Source organism: Gymnoscopelus microlampas, assembly GCF_963454915.1.
Source record: "Gymnoscopelus microlampas genome assembly, chromosome: 18".
NCBI classification, from domain to species: Eukaryota; Metazoa; Chordata; class Actinopteri; order Myctophiformes; family Myctophidae; genus Gymnoscopelus; species Gymnoscopelus microlampas.
In genome coordinates, this window is record NC_139955.1 from 15,046,729 (window position 1) to 15,064,468 (window position 17,740).

General features: G+C 43.8%; 1 protein-coding gene across 1 annotated transcript in view; it reads right to left on the reverse strand.

Moving 5' to 3' along the window:
• Window positions 1-17,740, reverse strand: part of LOC311034262 (teneurin-3) — a gene marked incomplete at its 5' end in the record, with an annotated part of 205,696 nt that overhangs the window by 62,727 nt on the left and 125,229 nt on the right. The window contains 5 exon segments of the mRNA XM_084042099.1: window positions 7,469-7,694; window positions 8,407-8,553; window positions 10,653-10,676; window positions 11,192-11,212; window positions 13,647-13,832. Of these exon segments, the coding sequence (XP_083898225.1) occupies window positions 7,469-7,694; window positions 8,407-8,553; window positions 10,653-10,676; window positions 11,192-11,212; window positions 13,647-13,832 (604 nt within the window).

The following is a 17,740-nucleotide window of genomic DNA, read 5'->3' on the forward strand; positions in this document are numbered from 1 at the left end:
ACGGTAGATCTGTGCGGTGCCAGCTGCAGCTATCAGAGAACTGTAAATATGATAAAAGGTAGTGTTTCAGTCAGAGTGGTGAGTTGAACCGACCTCCTCGGCTCACTTACACGTGTCTCCTTGATGTGAGAAGTTGTGAAGGTTGGCGGTGGCTGACACCCGTCAAGACAAGGTGCTGCATAGGAATGCCTAACAACAACAACAAACGCGAGGCTGGAGGCAAAGAAGTCATGGAATACAGAAAGGAATAGGCAGAAAGAAAATCTGTCAAAAAAGAAATCTATGGCAACCTACAGAGGTGAAGTCAGGGTGGGTCGGCCAGGAGACCCTTCCTCCCACATGGACTGACATCTTGTCGTCTGCTGGTGATCACTGAGCAGCCATGTGTAGGTTATGTTTATCTAAAGGGCACATCGACGGCGAATGCTGAGACATCACTTATTTATCTCCTGGGTCACCATCTCTGATCTCCCCCTGATGAATCTAAATCCATCGCATCATTTGCTGCAGAGTTTGTGTTTACATCATGGTTAAATGAGCGGTGACCAGGGGGATAATTGAGAAAGACTGGAGGTCTCCATGCAGGTAACACAGTCCGCCTCTCATGCTGTGCCCTGACTGACAGACCCAGATGACTGTCTGACAGGGGGGAGGTGTGTGTGTGTGTGTGTGTGTGTGTGTGTGTGTGTGTGTGTGTGTGTGTGTGTGTGTGTGTGTGTGTGTGTGTTGTCGTCTGTGGTGGTGGTGGTGGGGGGGATGCAGGACAGAGCAATATTTCTCCATCAACACTTAATCAATCGCTGCTTCCCCATCCGTGGGGCCGCATTCAGAGTGGTTCCTCCACATTTGTCATTTTGTAGGCGAGCATGAGGACAAAAAAAATAATAAAAAAGACACGTCTCATTTTGCCAGTTTATCTACGGGTCATTACAGCTATGAGATGGGGGTATGATCAACAGCCATCGTCACTCTGATTACAGTCACCCCACCCTAACCCCCGCCTCCACCTACCCTGCCACACGCCTAACAGAACCATCCCCCCCATTCTTTATTTAGCGTCTGGCTGAGCAAGGGCACTTAAGAGCTGAAATAGGTTCACGCTTCCCTCTGCCTGCAGACTCTATTAATCTCTCTCCAGAACACAGACTCATCCGACAGGGGCTGAACCCCAAATAAACACAGAGTCACATCACCTGCCGTGGCCCTGGAAATGAATCGTATAATTGTGCGCATCCTTATCTGTCATTTGTCTCGCACGGTAGCTCTGGAAGAAGACGGAGAGTGCATAGCGAAGAGGTGTGTTTGGTGTGTATGTGTGTGTGTGTGTGGAGGGGTGTAGTATGATAGTGCCCAGGGACTTAACCACAACACATGTTCTATTCTCTCTCTTTCTCTATGCCATCGGAAGGGAAAGGAAGAGTTTGCTGTGGAGATATGAAACCCGACCACACAATGAAAACAACTCTCATCCTCTCTCTTGGGTCTTGGCTATCTCTCTTCAGCAAGGAGGGAAGGATGACCTCTAACTGTACTCAAAACTGTATATCTGCTGTCAGACATGAAGTGCAATACAGCTAGACATTCTCTCACACGCACGCACACACACAGCTACAACTTCAGTCGTAACAAAGGATGATTATTATTTTTTACATGGCATCTTCTGGAACGGTTTCGAACAAATGAATTATTAACAGCCAAACCACAAGTGACTACTATGGGAGAATGTATCTCAGACTCCAGTATGCTTCCCGGATACAATCTGTACATTATGATTTTACAGATTTAACCCTCATATACAGTAGCTGCACCATGTTTTTATTCCATAAAGTTATTGGTTTCAACAGCTTTTTCTTTCTACAATGACCAAAAGGTAATTCATGTTGATTGTGTGTGGGACATGTGATTGTTTGCAGAGCTTCTACAGACAGTGTTGTGTTTCGCAATGAGATGAAACTGACTTCTCGGAGGAGAATATTGTGAGCAACAGAAGTCTAATGCGTGTGCTATGACATCCTCAGTAAGCTGAAGACAATAAAAGATGAGGATTACTTCTTACCGGCCCGGTGGGAGGGGCCGGCAGGGGGTGTGTGTTGTGCCTCATTCTATATTTTCGGAAGAGCACTATTTACATAAGGATTACTCTAAACTACTGAAGGAAATATCCCCAAAGCCTTCTGCACACAGTTGGCAGACATTTTCATTTCCATCAGCAGGGGCTCATGATTTTGAACAGATGTGTGTGTGAGAGCGAGAGAGAGAGCGAGAGAGAGAGAGAGAGAGAGAGAGAGAGAGAGAGAGAGAGAGAGAGAGAGAGAGAGAGAGAGAGAGAGGGGTGGGAAGGCCTTGATCAAAATACTGACTACTCAGTTTGCAAATAGATCAAGTCCGGGTGCTTTATTCTCACAGTAATGTCTGTTTTGCTTCATATCAGTCCTGGATGAAAAGTGCTTATCTCTACATCAAGGCTTTACGTTCAGCTTAACAGCTCTGATAGCACCCATTTCCTCCAATATAACACTTTCATGTGTGGAAATAGCTCATAAAAAGAAGAAGAAAAAGGAAAGAATGAAGAAAAGTAATATTTGGAGTTCAGTAGGTGGAGAAGTGTGGCTGCAGGACTGATCCTCTTATTAAGCCAGCAGAATACTGTAGGACCGGGAACGCGTCTGTGTCATTTTAGATTTTTAGCTATAACCATAATTTTATACTTTGGCTATTCAAAATAGCAGATATACAAGCTCATAGAGCTTGTAGATCTGCTATTTGGGGAGATGGGGGTCCGCAGCATGAAAAAGTTTGAGAACCACTGACTAGAAACATAGGTTTTTCCGAAAACTGTTTTACAAGACATTTGTAGAATCGGCCTCAGGTCTTAACTCTTTGACTGCCAATGACGAGATTTCTCGTCATATTTTGCTAAGGCGCAGCCTGCCAATGACGAGAATGATCTAGCTCGCCTATGGATCCCAGTGAAGAAGAGAAGCAGCGGGTCACATGATCGCAAAAAAAAACAGCCCGTTCACTTCCTTGTTATTCGATTAGGAAGAATGGCCTTTTCTCTGTTTCTGTTGCTTTTAGGCAGAAACAGCCTACATTCAACTACCCATATCTATGGAATGGATGATCGCGGTGGCACGCTCCCCCCCCCCCACGATTCTACGAGACTCGGATACGTCTTTTCGGGGGATCGGGGGATCAATCATACTGGAGATGAATATTCTATGATTTTTCAAAGGTTAGTGGCAGTGGCTTAGCAAATTATGTTTTATTTCTGGCAGTCAAAGACTTAATGGGTTAAGACTGTGGTTGTACTGGGCAGTATAATCCTGAATGTTAATTTATGAGTGTGTAAAAAAATGAACCCTTACATGTGCATTTTTACACTCTGAGAACCAGATGTACAGTACTAAGGCTGCTGCATCTCATTTCAAACATATTTTTGCACCTAGAAACATGATGTGTTATTTATCAAGCACATAAGCACACCAGCATACAAGCGCAGGTTGATTGTATTCTGAAGTGCACCTTGCATGTCATCACTTCTCTACTTCATGCATATGGATGTATTATGGGAGGATCGCACAGATAACATGAGGAGATGGTGTGGTTGATTACGTATTCTGCTGACCCACGCAATTTGCAAGGGTCAGATTTGCGTGGAAATTGTCCGTCTCTATGAGATCCGATGCAAATGAGTGCAGGTATATTAAAGGTGTAGGTTGTGGTGGTGATGTCAGCTCTAGTTGCAGCGAGGAGATTTAGACAGATTTAGTCAACTTCGCGTCAACAATAGTCACTCGTTAGCTGTCCCAGGTATTGGATGTGTTGGTATGGTGGCAGGACCACGGCCGGACCACGGCCACATCACACTGACTCAGACATAACATAAACAAACCCGATCATATGCCCATATACAGGCATGTCACTATGACTCAGACATAACCATAAACAAAAAAGATACGCCCATATACAGGAATGTCACTATGACTCAGACATAACCATAAACAAAACAGATACGCCCATATATAGGCATGTCACTATGACTCAGACATAACCGTAAACAAACCTGATATGCCCATATATAGGCATATATGGAGATCTGGTTGTCCAGAACCACATCCAACCGATATGTCCATATATGGGCATGCCAATATACAGGGTATGGGCATATATACTAATGACATCAGGGATCTCCATATGTGGGCATAAAAGGGACACATGTAGGGAGACAGATACAGAGATATTCATATATGGGCAGAAAAGGGACACAGACAGACGGGTACAACGGGTACTCTGACAAAGCCTCCGACACTATGACTCAGACATATCGGTTGGATCTGCATAACGTAGGTGTGAGGGCCGCGTAGCGGCCCAAACCTCTAGTATGGTTAAATACCCTGGATTCTAGGGAGACGTCAGCCATTTACCTTCGTAGATACCATAATTTCGTGGCTCCTATTGCATTTATTTCAGGAGCAATAATCACCCAAATTCTATTTCTCACAGTTGTAGGTGCATTGCATCCCTCAAAAATGATTTGTTGTTGTGTCACTTCAATAATCCATATTTAAATTTCAGCATCACTGAAGTTGGATATAATTCTATTTCCTGAGCTGATAGAGGGCTCTGTGTTGCACATATTCCACATGCCTCACACGTACAAATGCGACTAGACGGTTCCATTCACTGATTGCATAGTTATCTCCTGTCTTAGGAAATCACACGTTCATTTCACACAGGTTGCAAGCGCAAATTGAATGGAAGGTGCAGGAAAACTTGCTCTGCCTCTCTCATATACAGTTCATAAATCAGGCCTTCCGAGTTACCCACTTTCAACCTGGCATCCCTATTTTGGGCATGAAATAAAAAAAATCCCCAAAATAACAAAAACAGCAGATGGTGACGTGTTCTCAATGGCCAACGGTAGAAAACCTTGCCTGCTGGACAGTTCCAAGGTATAAATGTGTGTCAGGTTGAATGTGAGGTGGAGGTTGCAACTTGTTACATTGCTTCCCTCTATGCCAGTGGTGCAGAGACTGTGGGTTGGTAGACTTGCGTTGCCAGACAATCTGAGATGTCTGCCTACTGGACTTCTAAATCCATAAATAAATGGTAGTCGCAAGAACACTTGCGAGAACAGCCGCAATCAAAGTACGCCCAATGCTTTGGAAACCAATCATGCCATTCAACCACCGCCCCCAAATTTGAAGGAGCGCCATAAAGACTTTGGATTGGTTGTGCATTGCAGTTATTTCTTAAATCTCTAATTGTTTCCACCCAGTTTTAGCAATGAAAGCCGGGTTTTTGACCTCCGTGTCTAGTTGAGCGACTGTGACTCTCTAGTGAGTAGGTTAGGACCAAAACTTGCTGAGAGGATCATCAAGGACAGTCACCACCCAGCCACAATCTGTTCATGCCACTGCCAGGCAAGTGATACCTATGTATCAAAAGCCATTACACCAGACTATGGGGCAATTTCCACCTGTCAACCATCAACGGTTCTCCCCGTTGAACAAGTGCTGAGTCCTGTCATCATGTCAGCTTTGACGACACAGACCTTCACAGGCATTATCACTTCATGTTCTGTAAATATGACGATGAATATACTCCACTGCAGATGCAATAGCACTATCATTTATGTATACACTTACATGTTTGATATCTGCTGCTAAGTGATGCCTCTCACCTGCATAAGACTCCTGTGATTCTATATCTGTTGCTATTTACGTATATATCTGCTGCAAATGTCTCTACTTGCACAAGAAGCATATTCTGCAAAATCGTATTCCTTTGACCATGTATGTTTGACATTGTATATTTGACAATGTGTCCTCGTGTTATGACTCTGTTTCATTTGTTTCTTACTCTCTACATTATGACTCTTTTCTTGAAACTGCAAAACGTAAAAAATGTACTCCTTCTTTTACAGCTACAAACTTGTGATGTGACAATAAAGCTAAAGTTGATATCTATTCGGTCCCGGAATTGACAGCAACATTAGAATGGCAATGAAATTATTATTTGCTGTTTACCAAAATATACTTTTAAGAGCAGACTTTGGTTTGCCTTGAAAAAAAAAAAGAAATGCCTGAAGGAGACCTTGCTTTTGGTCTAAACAGGTTACATGTTTGTCCTGAGTGTACTGAAGGGGAAAACATATTACATTGGCTTCTTTTAGTACACAAATGATTTATCAATTGCTGAAGTTTGTGCACTGCTCTAGGCTATGCATGGTCTATCTCATGAAAATAAAACAATGCACAAGGGAAGTGGCCAGCTCTCTCTCTCTCTCTCTCTCTCTCTCTCTCTCTCTCTCTCTCTCTCTCTCTCTCTCTCTCTCTCTCTCTAAAAAAAACAAAAAACAGTTCAAGGTGAACATCTTATCAGTGCACAGAACATTTGTTTTGTCAACAAAGAATAAGCAATAATGTCATCATTTGTTTCTCCTCCATCTTGGCAGCATGTTCCTTGTAAACTGTGGTTTCTACTCTCCAAATATTGTCGGACAGGGTTCTGTTACCAGCATCTCTACAGTGGACACATTTGCTTATCTAGGTTTCAGTTGATACAATTATTGGATGAGGGATGACGGGGTTCCCGAACGTTTCCATGCCAAGACCTCTAAACAGCCATAGCCTTTCGCTGAGGCCCGCTACTGAAAAATGGCTTTTAAAAAAAGAAGACAGCCCCCACTTTGAAAACCTGTGAGTTAAGACATGTAAGCAGTGAGGATGACAGATTATTGCCAACACCTTATGCTTTGGAATGAAAATATACTTCTGTCCCTCCAAACAGTACTCTTCATCCGCACCTTTTTGGAGAAGTGAAAGGGCTTTACAGCACCTGAGGATTTCACGTCCACTTAACGTTAGGCTTGGCAGCAATAAATGGGACATCATGTGGTGGAGAGCTGCTTCCACTTTAGAGAGACAGAAATTACAGGGACGGGCAGTTATTTAATGTTTTCAGTTGAATTCCAGAGACGCAGGTGTGTCCCGTCCCCCGACTGCCAGCATGCCAACGTAAACTAACAGCACACAGCACTTTGGCTTGAAGTGTGCAAGCTCCCCAAAAGCTGAGCATTCATGCTGTCATAATGAGTGTATACTTTCTAGAAATAATATAACTGGGGTTTCTTGAAACATTTTCCAGTTTTATAGATGCAATCAAACTCAAGATTGGGTGCAGCCATAGCTTATTGGAGGGACAGCGAGTGCAATTTCCGGCAGCGGGAGCTGCCGCGGAGCTGCCGGCGGCGGAGTAATATTTTATTACAAGGATTAGTAAGGTACAGTCCTACTGATTCCGCGCTGTCGCCCCACCGCTAGCAGCTGCCGCTCCACCACCGGCCGTGGGATTAAGAAGGTCTCCAAAAATCTTAGTTGGGGAGGTTACAGTCACTTTCTTAAAAAAAACTTTTTTCCAAAAGGAAGAATGGAAGTTCTGTACATCACTTTGGTTGTCTTACCTGCTGTTGAATGGGTTCTCCCCAGGTATCACGTGGCTCCCACCAGGACCAATCAGGAAGCTGACGCGGTTGTAGAAGCCCTTGGAGGCGGGCTGAGCGGAGGAGGAGGCCGAGCCCCGACCCTGGCCTGCGATGACAGCGGGGTCAGGTGACCCGCGGCAGTAGCTCTGACCCTGGCAGGAGATCTGAGCGCAGCAGTCGGGGTCCATGCAGTCGACGAGGCCGTCTGGAACGCAGGGAGAGACTCACTGAACTCTGACCTCTACACAACGATGCAGCGCTGACAGATGGTCGTGTTTGGGAGTTTTCTTTTTTTTTTTGTCAAATGACAACATGACATGAGAGCATCATCTGTTTGAATCTCTGTTGTGTACTAACACCATGTAGTGGTGCCTATATGCATGGATGCACGCGTGCACACGCACACACACGCACGCACGCACACACACACACACACACACACACACACACACACACACACACACACACACACACACACACACACACACACACACACACACACACACACACACACACACACACACACACACACACACACACACACACACACACACACACACACACACACACACACACACACACACACACAAATGCTGTACAGCTGGCAGGCAGACACTCAAAGGAGATGTTTTCATCCCTGATTATTTACACAGTGAGGTACACTAGCTATGATTTTTATTTTTTAAAATAGCTGATCGACAAGCTTGTCGTGAGCTTGTAGAGCTGCCTCGTTTATGCCCAAAAAAGGAATGCAGGGTGAAGGTGGTTAATTCATGAATTCTTGCAACATGGTGTTGCGAGAGTGGCGACATGGCATCAACGACTTGTTGACATGAACAACTTGTTGATACCAACAAGTTGTCTCCTTACCAAATATTGCATTACTCAGACGATAAACACAACATTTTGTTCCTCACCTCCTTCGTTGTCCTTCGCATCCGAGCAGAGCGTCTCCGTGGCGACATCGCAGCCCAGTCCTCTCCATCCTGATTGGCAGATGCAGTGCCACACGTTCTGGTCCAGCACACACCTCCCGTTGTTGTTACACAGGCCGGGACAGCCGTCTGTCGACACATCACAACCGTCAATCACACACATCTCCGGCCATCCGGGCCAATCGAGAGCCACACAGCACGGGAGGGAGGGGTCAGGGTGTGGGAGGGAGAGAGGAGGGAGTGGTGGCGGGGGTCAGGTTATCACTGGACAGCGGGTTGGGAGAGTGGGTGGGACAAGGGAAGGACAAATAAAGAAAAATAAATGACAATATCTGGGTGGACATACAGTGCAGTTACACCTCTGACAGGACTGGGGTGAGGGGTGGGGGTTGGGGTTACTGTCGTTTCACATGAGCTGCAGGAAGTTTCACCTGCGAGTCGAGGAAGAATGGATTTCACGAGTTAACGCTGCAGGCCAGTATAATGTGAGAATCACAGTTCATTAGCACAGTGCAGCGCGGTGTCAATACGGCACTGCTGTCAAGGGAAAACCACCTTCTGCACAACTCTCGCTCTCTTTCTCTTTGAAGACTGGAGTTGAAACTTTGCCTGCATGGTTATACTATCTTTGTGTTTTCATTAACCACATGAACCCTAGCGGCGTCATCCCAAAGCCTATGTGCAAGGACGCGCTGTGATTGGCCAGAAGCCACTTTGAGTGTCAGTTGGGGCAAACACTTACCCCAAAACATGGCAACGGTACATAACTCGGACAGCACTGAGTTGGCTCAAGCGAGATTCGCAACGTTCGGCACGGCGACTCGCTCGCTATACTGTAGCTCGCTCGGCGGTGCCTCTTGTGGCTCAAGTTTGCTTGAGACGGCACGCCTCTGTCGCCGCCAGAAACTACACTTTATCGGCCAAAACATTTTTCCGCAGTTGTTGTAGGCGAGATAGGCAGAATCGCGTGCACCACAGAAGCGGGGCGTGGTTTTTGGTAGACAAGAGGCAGGTCCGCATTCGTCACAGAAGCGGGGCGTGGTTATAGCACAAGCGGTATAGGCTTTGGTATGTCGCACTCTAGCGCTATTCTAGGGGCGAACATTTGGCGAGAATAGCAGATACTAATGTAGGACCAAGTATAGAGCCCTGGTGTCCCCTGGGGGTGTGTAATATGTAAGAAAAGTTTCTAGTGAAAAGTTCAAGTTAAGTTAAAGCTCTATATTCCCATAGACTAAGCATTGCTATAGACTGCTTGTTCAGTAACAGGGGTCTCCCAATCTCTCCAGCTCTTTTACAAAAAAAAAAAATCAATGACATCCCATTTAAACCCATTTAAAGCCTGTTCCACAGCAGAACCAGAGTAGAATTAAAAACATTCACTCTTGTGGCACTCTTATCTACGTGACCATTTACCCTGTCTGTCTCTGGTTGACTAGTGTTCATTTTACTCCGATATCACACGTTCTAAGTCGCTCAGGAGAAGAGCATCTGCTCAATTGCAAATTGTAATTCCAGATTACGATTTGTAAAAACAGAACAAAAAGTACACAATAAAAAAAAACATCTTAATTCTCATCAAACATGGATTAGCAAAAAAAAAAACAACAACAGTGTGGTTTACAGCTGACAGCAGCAGCGTAGCGACTAGCGACATCCTAAATTCAGCTCAGCACAGTCTGAAATATGTCTCATGTGAAGTGCACAGCAACATCAAAGGAGGAGGTAAGTCTAAAGGGGAAGAGGAAGAGGGGTGGTTGGGGTGTGAGGTGAAGGGTGGGGTGTGTGGGGTGGGGGGGGTCTAGATTCTCCACATTTACACAAACAGAGCACTTGCTGCCAGATCGCATTCCTTTTTGTCTGCAGAGGGGAGAGTGACAAAACACCAACTGGGAAGCACATCGGTTAATCTGGGAGTTTAATCTGGCAGAGACAACGGAGATTTAGACAGGTAGAGGAAGGAGGGAGTGTTGATCGTGTGACACCGGTTCAGACAACAGGGGATGAGGCGACGTGTATAGGAGAACATTATGGTCGACCAGGAGGACATAGAAACAGGTGTGTAAGAACGCCGTGCGAAGGGTTGAAACAGAGAGCAGAGGAGGAAGGGACGGAGGGAGGGGGTTGTTGGTGACAAATCTCCCTCGAGGGGGTGGGTGGTTGGGTGGGAGGGGGTGGTGGTGGTGGTTCGAGGGGGAGTGGGGAGTTGGAATAGTGGTTCAATTTACCTTTATATCCTATCTTGACTGCTCCTATTACGTGATCGAGGAAAGGGAAACATTTGGAAAAGAGAAATTACTCGTCTGGGTGCACATTTGACCAGAGAGGCCTCAAGGTCACGTTACGTGACCTTTAAATACCTACTGTACACACAAGCTTTGGCTGCTACTGTACATGTTTGTTTATGTCCTTCCCCCGACAGACACGATGGAAAAAGCTGCAGCTATACTGTAAGATGTTCTTCATCTTTGCTAACGTAAAAAGGATGGAACTTGAAGCGCCCTATTCTAAGATTGGGTACTCAACTAAAACAACATGTGTTGTCATGGTGATTGAGATGAACAGCCAGTAGGCAGCATGTCACTCAGTCCATTAAAAAAATAAGCAGCAATAATAAAGGTCAAGGAGCAGTGTGTGTGTGTGTGTGTGTGTGTGTGTGTGTGTGTGTGTGTGTGTGTGTGTGTGTGTGTGTGTGTGTGTGTGTGTGTGTGTGTGTGTGTGTGTGTGTGTGTGTGTGTGTGTGTGTGTGTGTGTGTGTGTGTTTTACCTGATACTCTGGAGTCCAGAGCTACAGGAGGAAACAGACAGCGAGTTGGAGAGAGAGAGAGAGAGAGAGAGAGAGACACACACACAGACAGACAGACAGACAGACAGACAGACATGACAAAAGGCAGGCAGACAGACAGGAAAGCAGACAGACAGACAGACAGACAGACAGACAGACAGACAGACAGACAGACAGACAGACAGACAGACAGACAGAAGAAAATTGAGTAGGAGTTCAGGGAGAGAGATACAAATAGACAAAATATAAAAGGGCAGAGAGCGAGAGAAAAGGAGTCTGAGAGAGTTGTTAGGAGCATATGCTGGTTGAACTGTGCAAAGAGAATCCAGTATTTGACAGAGAGAAAAGTTTCATCATTAAAAGTTATAAACAATCCAAAGTTAAACCCTGGCCTTCTCCATATCTTCTTTTATTCAACGCATCAGCCAGCAAGAAACAAATCAAACATCTTTAGCTGAATAAAATTATTCACTGTTAATACAGCTCCATCTGCTTGGCTCTGTTAAGTAAAGGCTCCAACAGGCTAACACATCCATGAACACCCACTGTTTTTTTTTTGTTTTTGTTTTTTTCCGACTCCATTTCTGTATTATTTCAAATTATTTAGCTTATTTCTCTGCAGTAAAAGACGTTTGGTTATAAACCGGATTCATCTGGTTCTCCTCCAGCCTCGTGGCTGTCTGTTGGCCAGGAGGTGCGTCAGCTCATTGTCATTCTAATATGAATACATTGCACAGACTATAATGTTTTTTTCCGCTGTTTTCAAAATGATTTCCAGCCATTATTGTCATTACTTCACATCACTGATTCAGATGATAAACAAACAAAAGAAAGACATACATGTAAATGAACTCCCACTGCATGCAAATAAACAAACAAATAAATAAATGAATAAGCATCACCATGATGTAGTGGAATGGCGTCGTAACGGCAGTGAGAATGGACTAAGCCTCGCATATGAAAACAGGATCTAGATTTGTCTGACAATGGAGCGGCCGAGGATGTCGCCTATTCAGACTCTGGCCGTGTAATGTGATTAAATGGTGCTTTGTGCAAATGGCACTCATTCAGGGTGTTGAAAGATGGAGTAAGCTCCCCCTGCTCCCTGTACGAAAAAGGTAAAAAGGGCCTATTCACACCCCCCACCCCCCCCCCCCCATCCAGCGCCAGGAATTAGTCTACTGCCGGGGGTCTTAAAACAGGAAGGGAGAGTGAATGAGTGGGTCGCAGCGGGCAACAGGGGACGGAGGGATTAATAAGATCAGGAATGCGACCCTCCTCCCCCGCAGACAGATGGGTGTTGTGGATGGAGGGGGTTGAGGGGTGGAGGGTGGGGGGGCGCCGACGTGAGAACATGTAAATACATAATTAGGGGTTCAAGTGTTTGGAGTGCTGGGTCGTTGTTTCGTGAGGATGATCGCTGACATGGAGAGGGGCTGGGGGGGCGTCACTTTGTGTGTGAGTGTGTGTGCGTGAGATGCGTAGGGGAGCTACTTGACTGCGGGAGGGTATTTTAACTACGGACCCTCAGACTCTGGGGCCACAGTGTCGAGGACGTTGGGGTGAAAAGGTCAAGAGGAAGTGACAGGGCAGAACTCATCATGGCCATTAGTGTTCCATGTAGCGTTCCTGCTGCACTAGAGAGGCCAAAAGCCTGAACTTTTCCCACTCCCTGAATACCTGCCCTTGACTCGCATTAGTGAGTATCAATTCAGAAGTCAGAAAGGTGGAGCATGCTGTAGAAATGCTAGATGGATGGAAACAAGACGGCGTGTTAAGTGTTATAAAAAGACACTCAAAAAGAGAAGTGAAGAACTGCTAGCTGAGGCCTGCAGGCGTATCACACATCTTTTATCTTCCTTTCATTTCTTTGGGGGGTCCATTATAAATGGATATGTTTATATAACTGGGTATGTTTCCACCTGCAGGAAGCATTTCTGCCTTCCGTAGTGCCTTCTATCCATTGCAAATGTTTTTTCATGCACCTTATGTACGTATATTGGATTTTAGATATTTGATTTGACTTGTTCTGTGTTCTCTCTTTCCCTATTATAACTCTTCTTGTAACTACAATTTGAGAGCTTGCAAACACAAACTATTCACCCACTCTTTTACACATCATGTGATTCTGCACTGTGACTTGCACATTTCAAGGATATGAAATAAATAAATACATTTGAATCAGAATTAAATGACTGGACAGAACGTGCCAGTAGATAACTGGAGAGAGTGTCGACCAACGTCTCCGGTTTGATTCCATCTGGTGAACTGTGTTGCATGTGTGTTGCAGACTGGCTACAAAATATAAAAATTACAAATATTTTTGAATAATAATAATAGTAACTATAATAAAAGTAATAGTAATAATAATAATGATAATAATAATGATAATTGTAATAATAATACAAATAATAATAATGATAATTAAATGACTCACCGATGGTGCAGTGTTCTCCAGTCCAACCCTGGTGACAGTCACACTTGCCCTCTCTGCAGACCCCATGGTCCATGCAGCGTGGGTGACAGTCCCTCTGCTCGCACTCTGGTCCTGCCCAGCCCTCCTCACAGTGACACGTCCCACCCAGGCAGGTTCCATGAGGTCCACAGTCAACCACACACACTTCTGGAGTCACACACACACACACACACACACACACACACACACAAAAAAAGCACATTTGAAATATTTTGTTTGGACTGACTGCACTGATTAGAAGTTTTCCAGAGCGAACTGGATGCACATGCTTATTCACACATGAGCCTGTACGCACGCGCTGTATCCACTATGGACAGTAGTCACACGTTTTACTGTTTACTCGCTGAGCTACTACGTTTGCCTTTGTGTTTCATGTCAATGTTTGGAGTGAAAAAGAACAAAAAAAATCTAATTTTAATATCTTGTAAGCTGTCAGATGTTGCAAGGAAGAAAGGCTTGTTAGCGATTTGGTTGGGAGACAATGTTGTGTTACAACTCACTATGTACAGTGGATTCCACTGACTAATATTCAACACAGATTTGTCGACAGTACTAATAAAGCAGGGATTTATGAAGGACTGTGTGCAGTACTAATACAGGAAGGACTGTGTCCGCAGAGATGATCCCACAAAGGTTGAACAAATGAAACAAACACGGGTAATGAGGTTCGCCTACACAAGTCTGCAAATGATGTTCTGTCAAAATGTCAGTGAAATGAACTATGCTAAATGTGGTGGATTTTAATGAACTCGGCTAGTGAGTGACAACCAGATAGTCCCTTAGAATAAAGGTCCTCATTACAGTGCATTACGACAAACTATTCTTCTGAATGTTTGCCTTTAAATAATGGAGTATAATCTGGAAAGTTTTCTGAGCAGGGTTCACAGCTCGATAACCTTATTCTTATGAAAAGTGCAAATAATACAGGAGTGAAGAGGACTTTGTTGGAATGCTTGGTGGTGGTGGTTAAGCATCATGCAAAACAACAACAGGTATTGACAGATACAGTATGTTGGATTGACATTATGTTGTACATTGGGCCGATATGTGTAAATTTGCAAATTGTTGTTTGTGTCAAAATATTTTTCCCATGTATTTTGAATGCATTCAAAAACTTAATTTAAAGCATTACTTTTAAACAGTCAGTGCTTAAAGGGATAGTTCACCCCCCCCCAAAAAAAATCATTTTTTCTATTGATTACTCACCCCATGGAGACTTCAATGAATGGATATTTTTTTAGCGTATTCCTAAGCCAATAATTTTATGACCAGTGGACCGGTAGGCAGCCGTTCCGGTAGGAGACACAAAGGAGACTCTTTGTGTCTCCTACCGGAACCGCTGCCCGTCATCAAATTATTGGTTTAGGAATGCGACAAAAACAAAAGCATATCCATGAAGTCTCCATGGGGTGACTAATCGATAGAAAAAAAAGTCATTTTGGGGGTGAACTATCCCTTTAAAGTGCTTTAAATGTATAATAGGGGGAACAATACAAATGTCTAGAATAAAGGATGTGTGCAGAATAGTCAAGTGAAATCAGATGTATTTTAGGGTACAGAGTTCACTACATTAATTATGGATAATTATGGTCGGAATCTTTGAGAGAGAGAGACAAGAATCGGTTGATACATTGGCCCATCGGCCTTCCTGCTCTCCAAAATATTGGAGTATTAAAAAAATTGGTAACATTGTCTTTACCTGAAAGGAAAACAAACAATGTAAATAAATATTTTTGTTTAACCTTTACCGTCTGATATTTGTGCATATTTTTGAATGTGTGTGGATGTGTATAATTGTGTAATGTATGTTATAACATGAGAAAAATGGCAATAAACATTCAATAGTAATATTTACATCAGTGGCAGCCAGCAGGACAATAACTACATGACTGAGAATGAGACATTTTCACATTTAAAAGCTTTAAAAGGATGTGGTGAAGGTTGCTGCTGTGAAATGTCTGCCACCGTGCTACATGGAAATGCCTCCAACCTTTGCATTAACATCCTTTGCCACACAGATTGGTCAGAATATGTTTTATTCATCACAATAAGTTCCGGATCGCAGCTTTAAGCCTTACAGGAGAGCAAATTAGTCAGACGTCATTGTGATGGCTGAAATGTAATAAGTCACAGATTAAATATCAACTATTTTGTTCTTTTTGGCCTCTCCATGTCTGAATGGAGTCTTTCTTCGATTTAGAGACCTTGGACGGGTCTGATTAAGTCTTGACGACACTCCAGAATATTAAACATGACTCTGGAGGGGACTCATTCCATTCCAAAGGAGAGGGGCCTCCTTCCCATAGAATCTATGTAATCAATTTTTCATTAGTGCAAAAGTGTTTATCTGCTCTTAACATGCCCCTGACTGCAGCCTGGATAGAGGTTTTGTGCGGGCGGTCGATCTGTGCGACGCTGCTTGTTAATTAAAGTTTATTTAATTGAGGGGGAATCGCTGAAATAATTAAGAGACATCCCTCCACCCGCACAGGTGGACCGACTCCAGAGGGTTCTTCCTTTTCTTTTTTTCTCTTTGGGGCCGGGGGTGGGGGGGGTGGACAGTGCAACGTCTTCCTTCAACGCTGCGTTTTGCTATCGACCGCTGAGAGATACAGTATCTTGCTGAGTGAGAGAACTGAGTATGGAATTCCGAAAAAAAAAAACTTTACCAGAATAACATATACTGTAACCCCCTCTTGAAGATTGTTGTCTGAAAGAAGAATCAAGCAAGAACAAAAAATAAATAAATAAATGTTACCCATTCCATCCCCAGACCCCCAAAACAATCATTCTGTCTTTCCGGGCAGTGAAAACGCTGCCTGACGGCTCGTACTTGGGTTTACACACCAATCTATCATCTCAAAACTCACCAAACACTCTCCTTAAGCTCTAATTTTCGACTAAATCTCCAGCCAGCAGAAATAACTTTGACAGAAGCACGGCAAAGAACAACCCTACGATATACTTAATCACTGGTCTAGAAATGGCTTCGGTTTTGCAGTGGGATTCATTGCTGGGCTCAAAGAGTCTATTGAGAAGGAGAAAAACAACATAAATCATCTGGATTTCTAGCAGCAGATTAACCCATTCAATCCGACAACGCATCTGTGTCATTTTAGATGTCTTTGGCTATTAAAAAATAGCAGATATACAAGCTCATAGCGGGGCACCGAGTGCCGAGCACAGAGTATGTTTTAAAAAATCGTGCATCTTTTTGCAAATCTTTGAATATATATATATTTTTAAAGCGAACATTTGAAACTCAAATCTTTGCTTCTGGGGGTCCCTCCCTGGAACAACATATTTTGAGATGGGGGTCCGCGGCCAAATACATATCATTTTAGGTGGTCCTTGACATGAAAAAAGTTTGAGAACCAATGATTATAGCAACATACGAAGAAAAGAAAAGAAAAAAGAAAGTAGAATCCCCAGAAGCAAATATTTGGGTTACAAATGTTCACTTTAAAAATATGTATATATTTAAAGATTTGCAAACATTTTCAAGATTAAAAAAAAAATGATCGCCGATCTACAAGTTCATAGCGCGGCACTATGAGCTTGTATATCTGCGATTTTTGAATATCCAAAGAAGTCTAAAAATTGCACAGATGCGTTCCCGGTCTTAACGGGTTAACAGCGGGGAGGGGCCAGCCTTTGAACTAACATGTCAGCTACATGTTTACATAGAGAAGCCGTCTGAATACAAAGCTAAGTAATAAACGAGATGTTGTTCTCAGCAGATGGGAATAAGAAAAGCTGCTGTGTGCGAGATGTCTCTTTAACCAATTAAGCCCTATTATTCAAAATGGTCAACTCTTCCAGCTCTCAACGCATGTGGAGATCAGCTATTTCTGAAAATCTTTATTTATTAGTGCTTCATTACTCAGTATTCTGGAGAAAGGCAGGGAGCATGAGGCTGAGAGGAGAATGTGACAGCAAGTGACAGGGGTCATGAGCTGAAGTCGAACTCGTCACATTGTGACGAGGTCTGTAGCCTAGTTTCTTATTCCAATCAACCCAACACACACTACAGTACAATACATCTGCTAATTTAA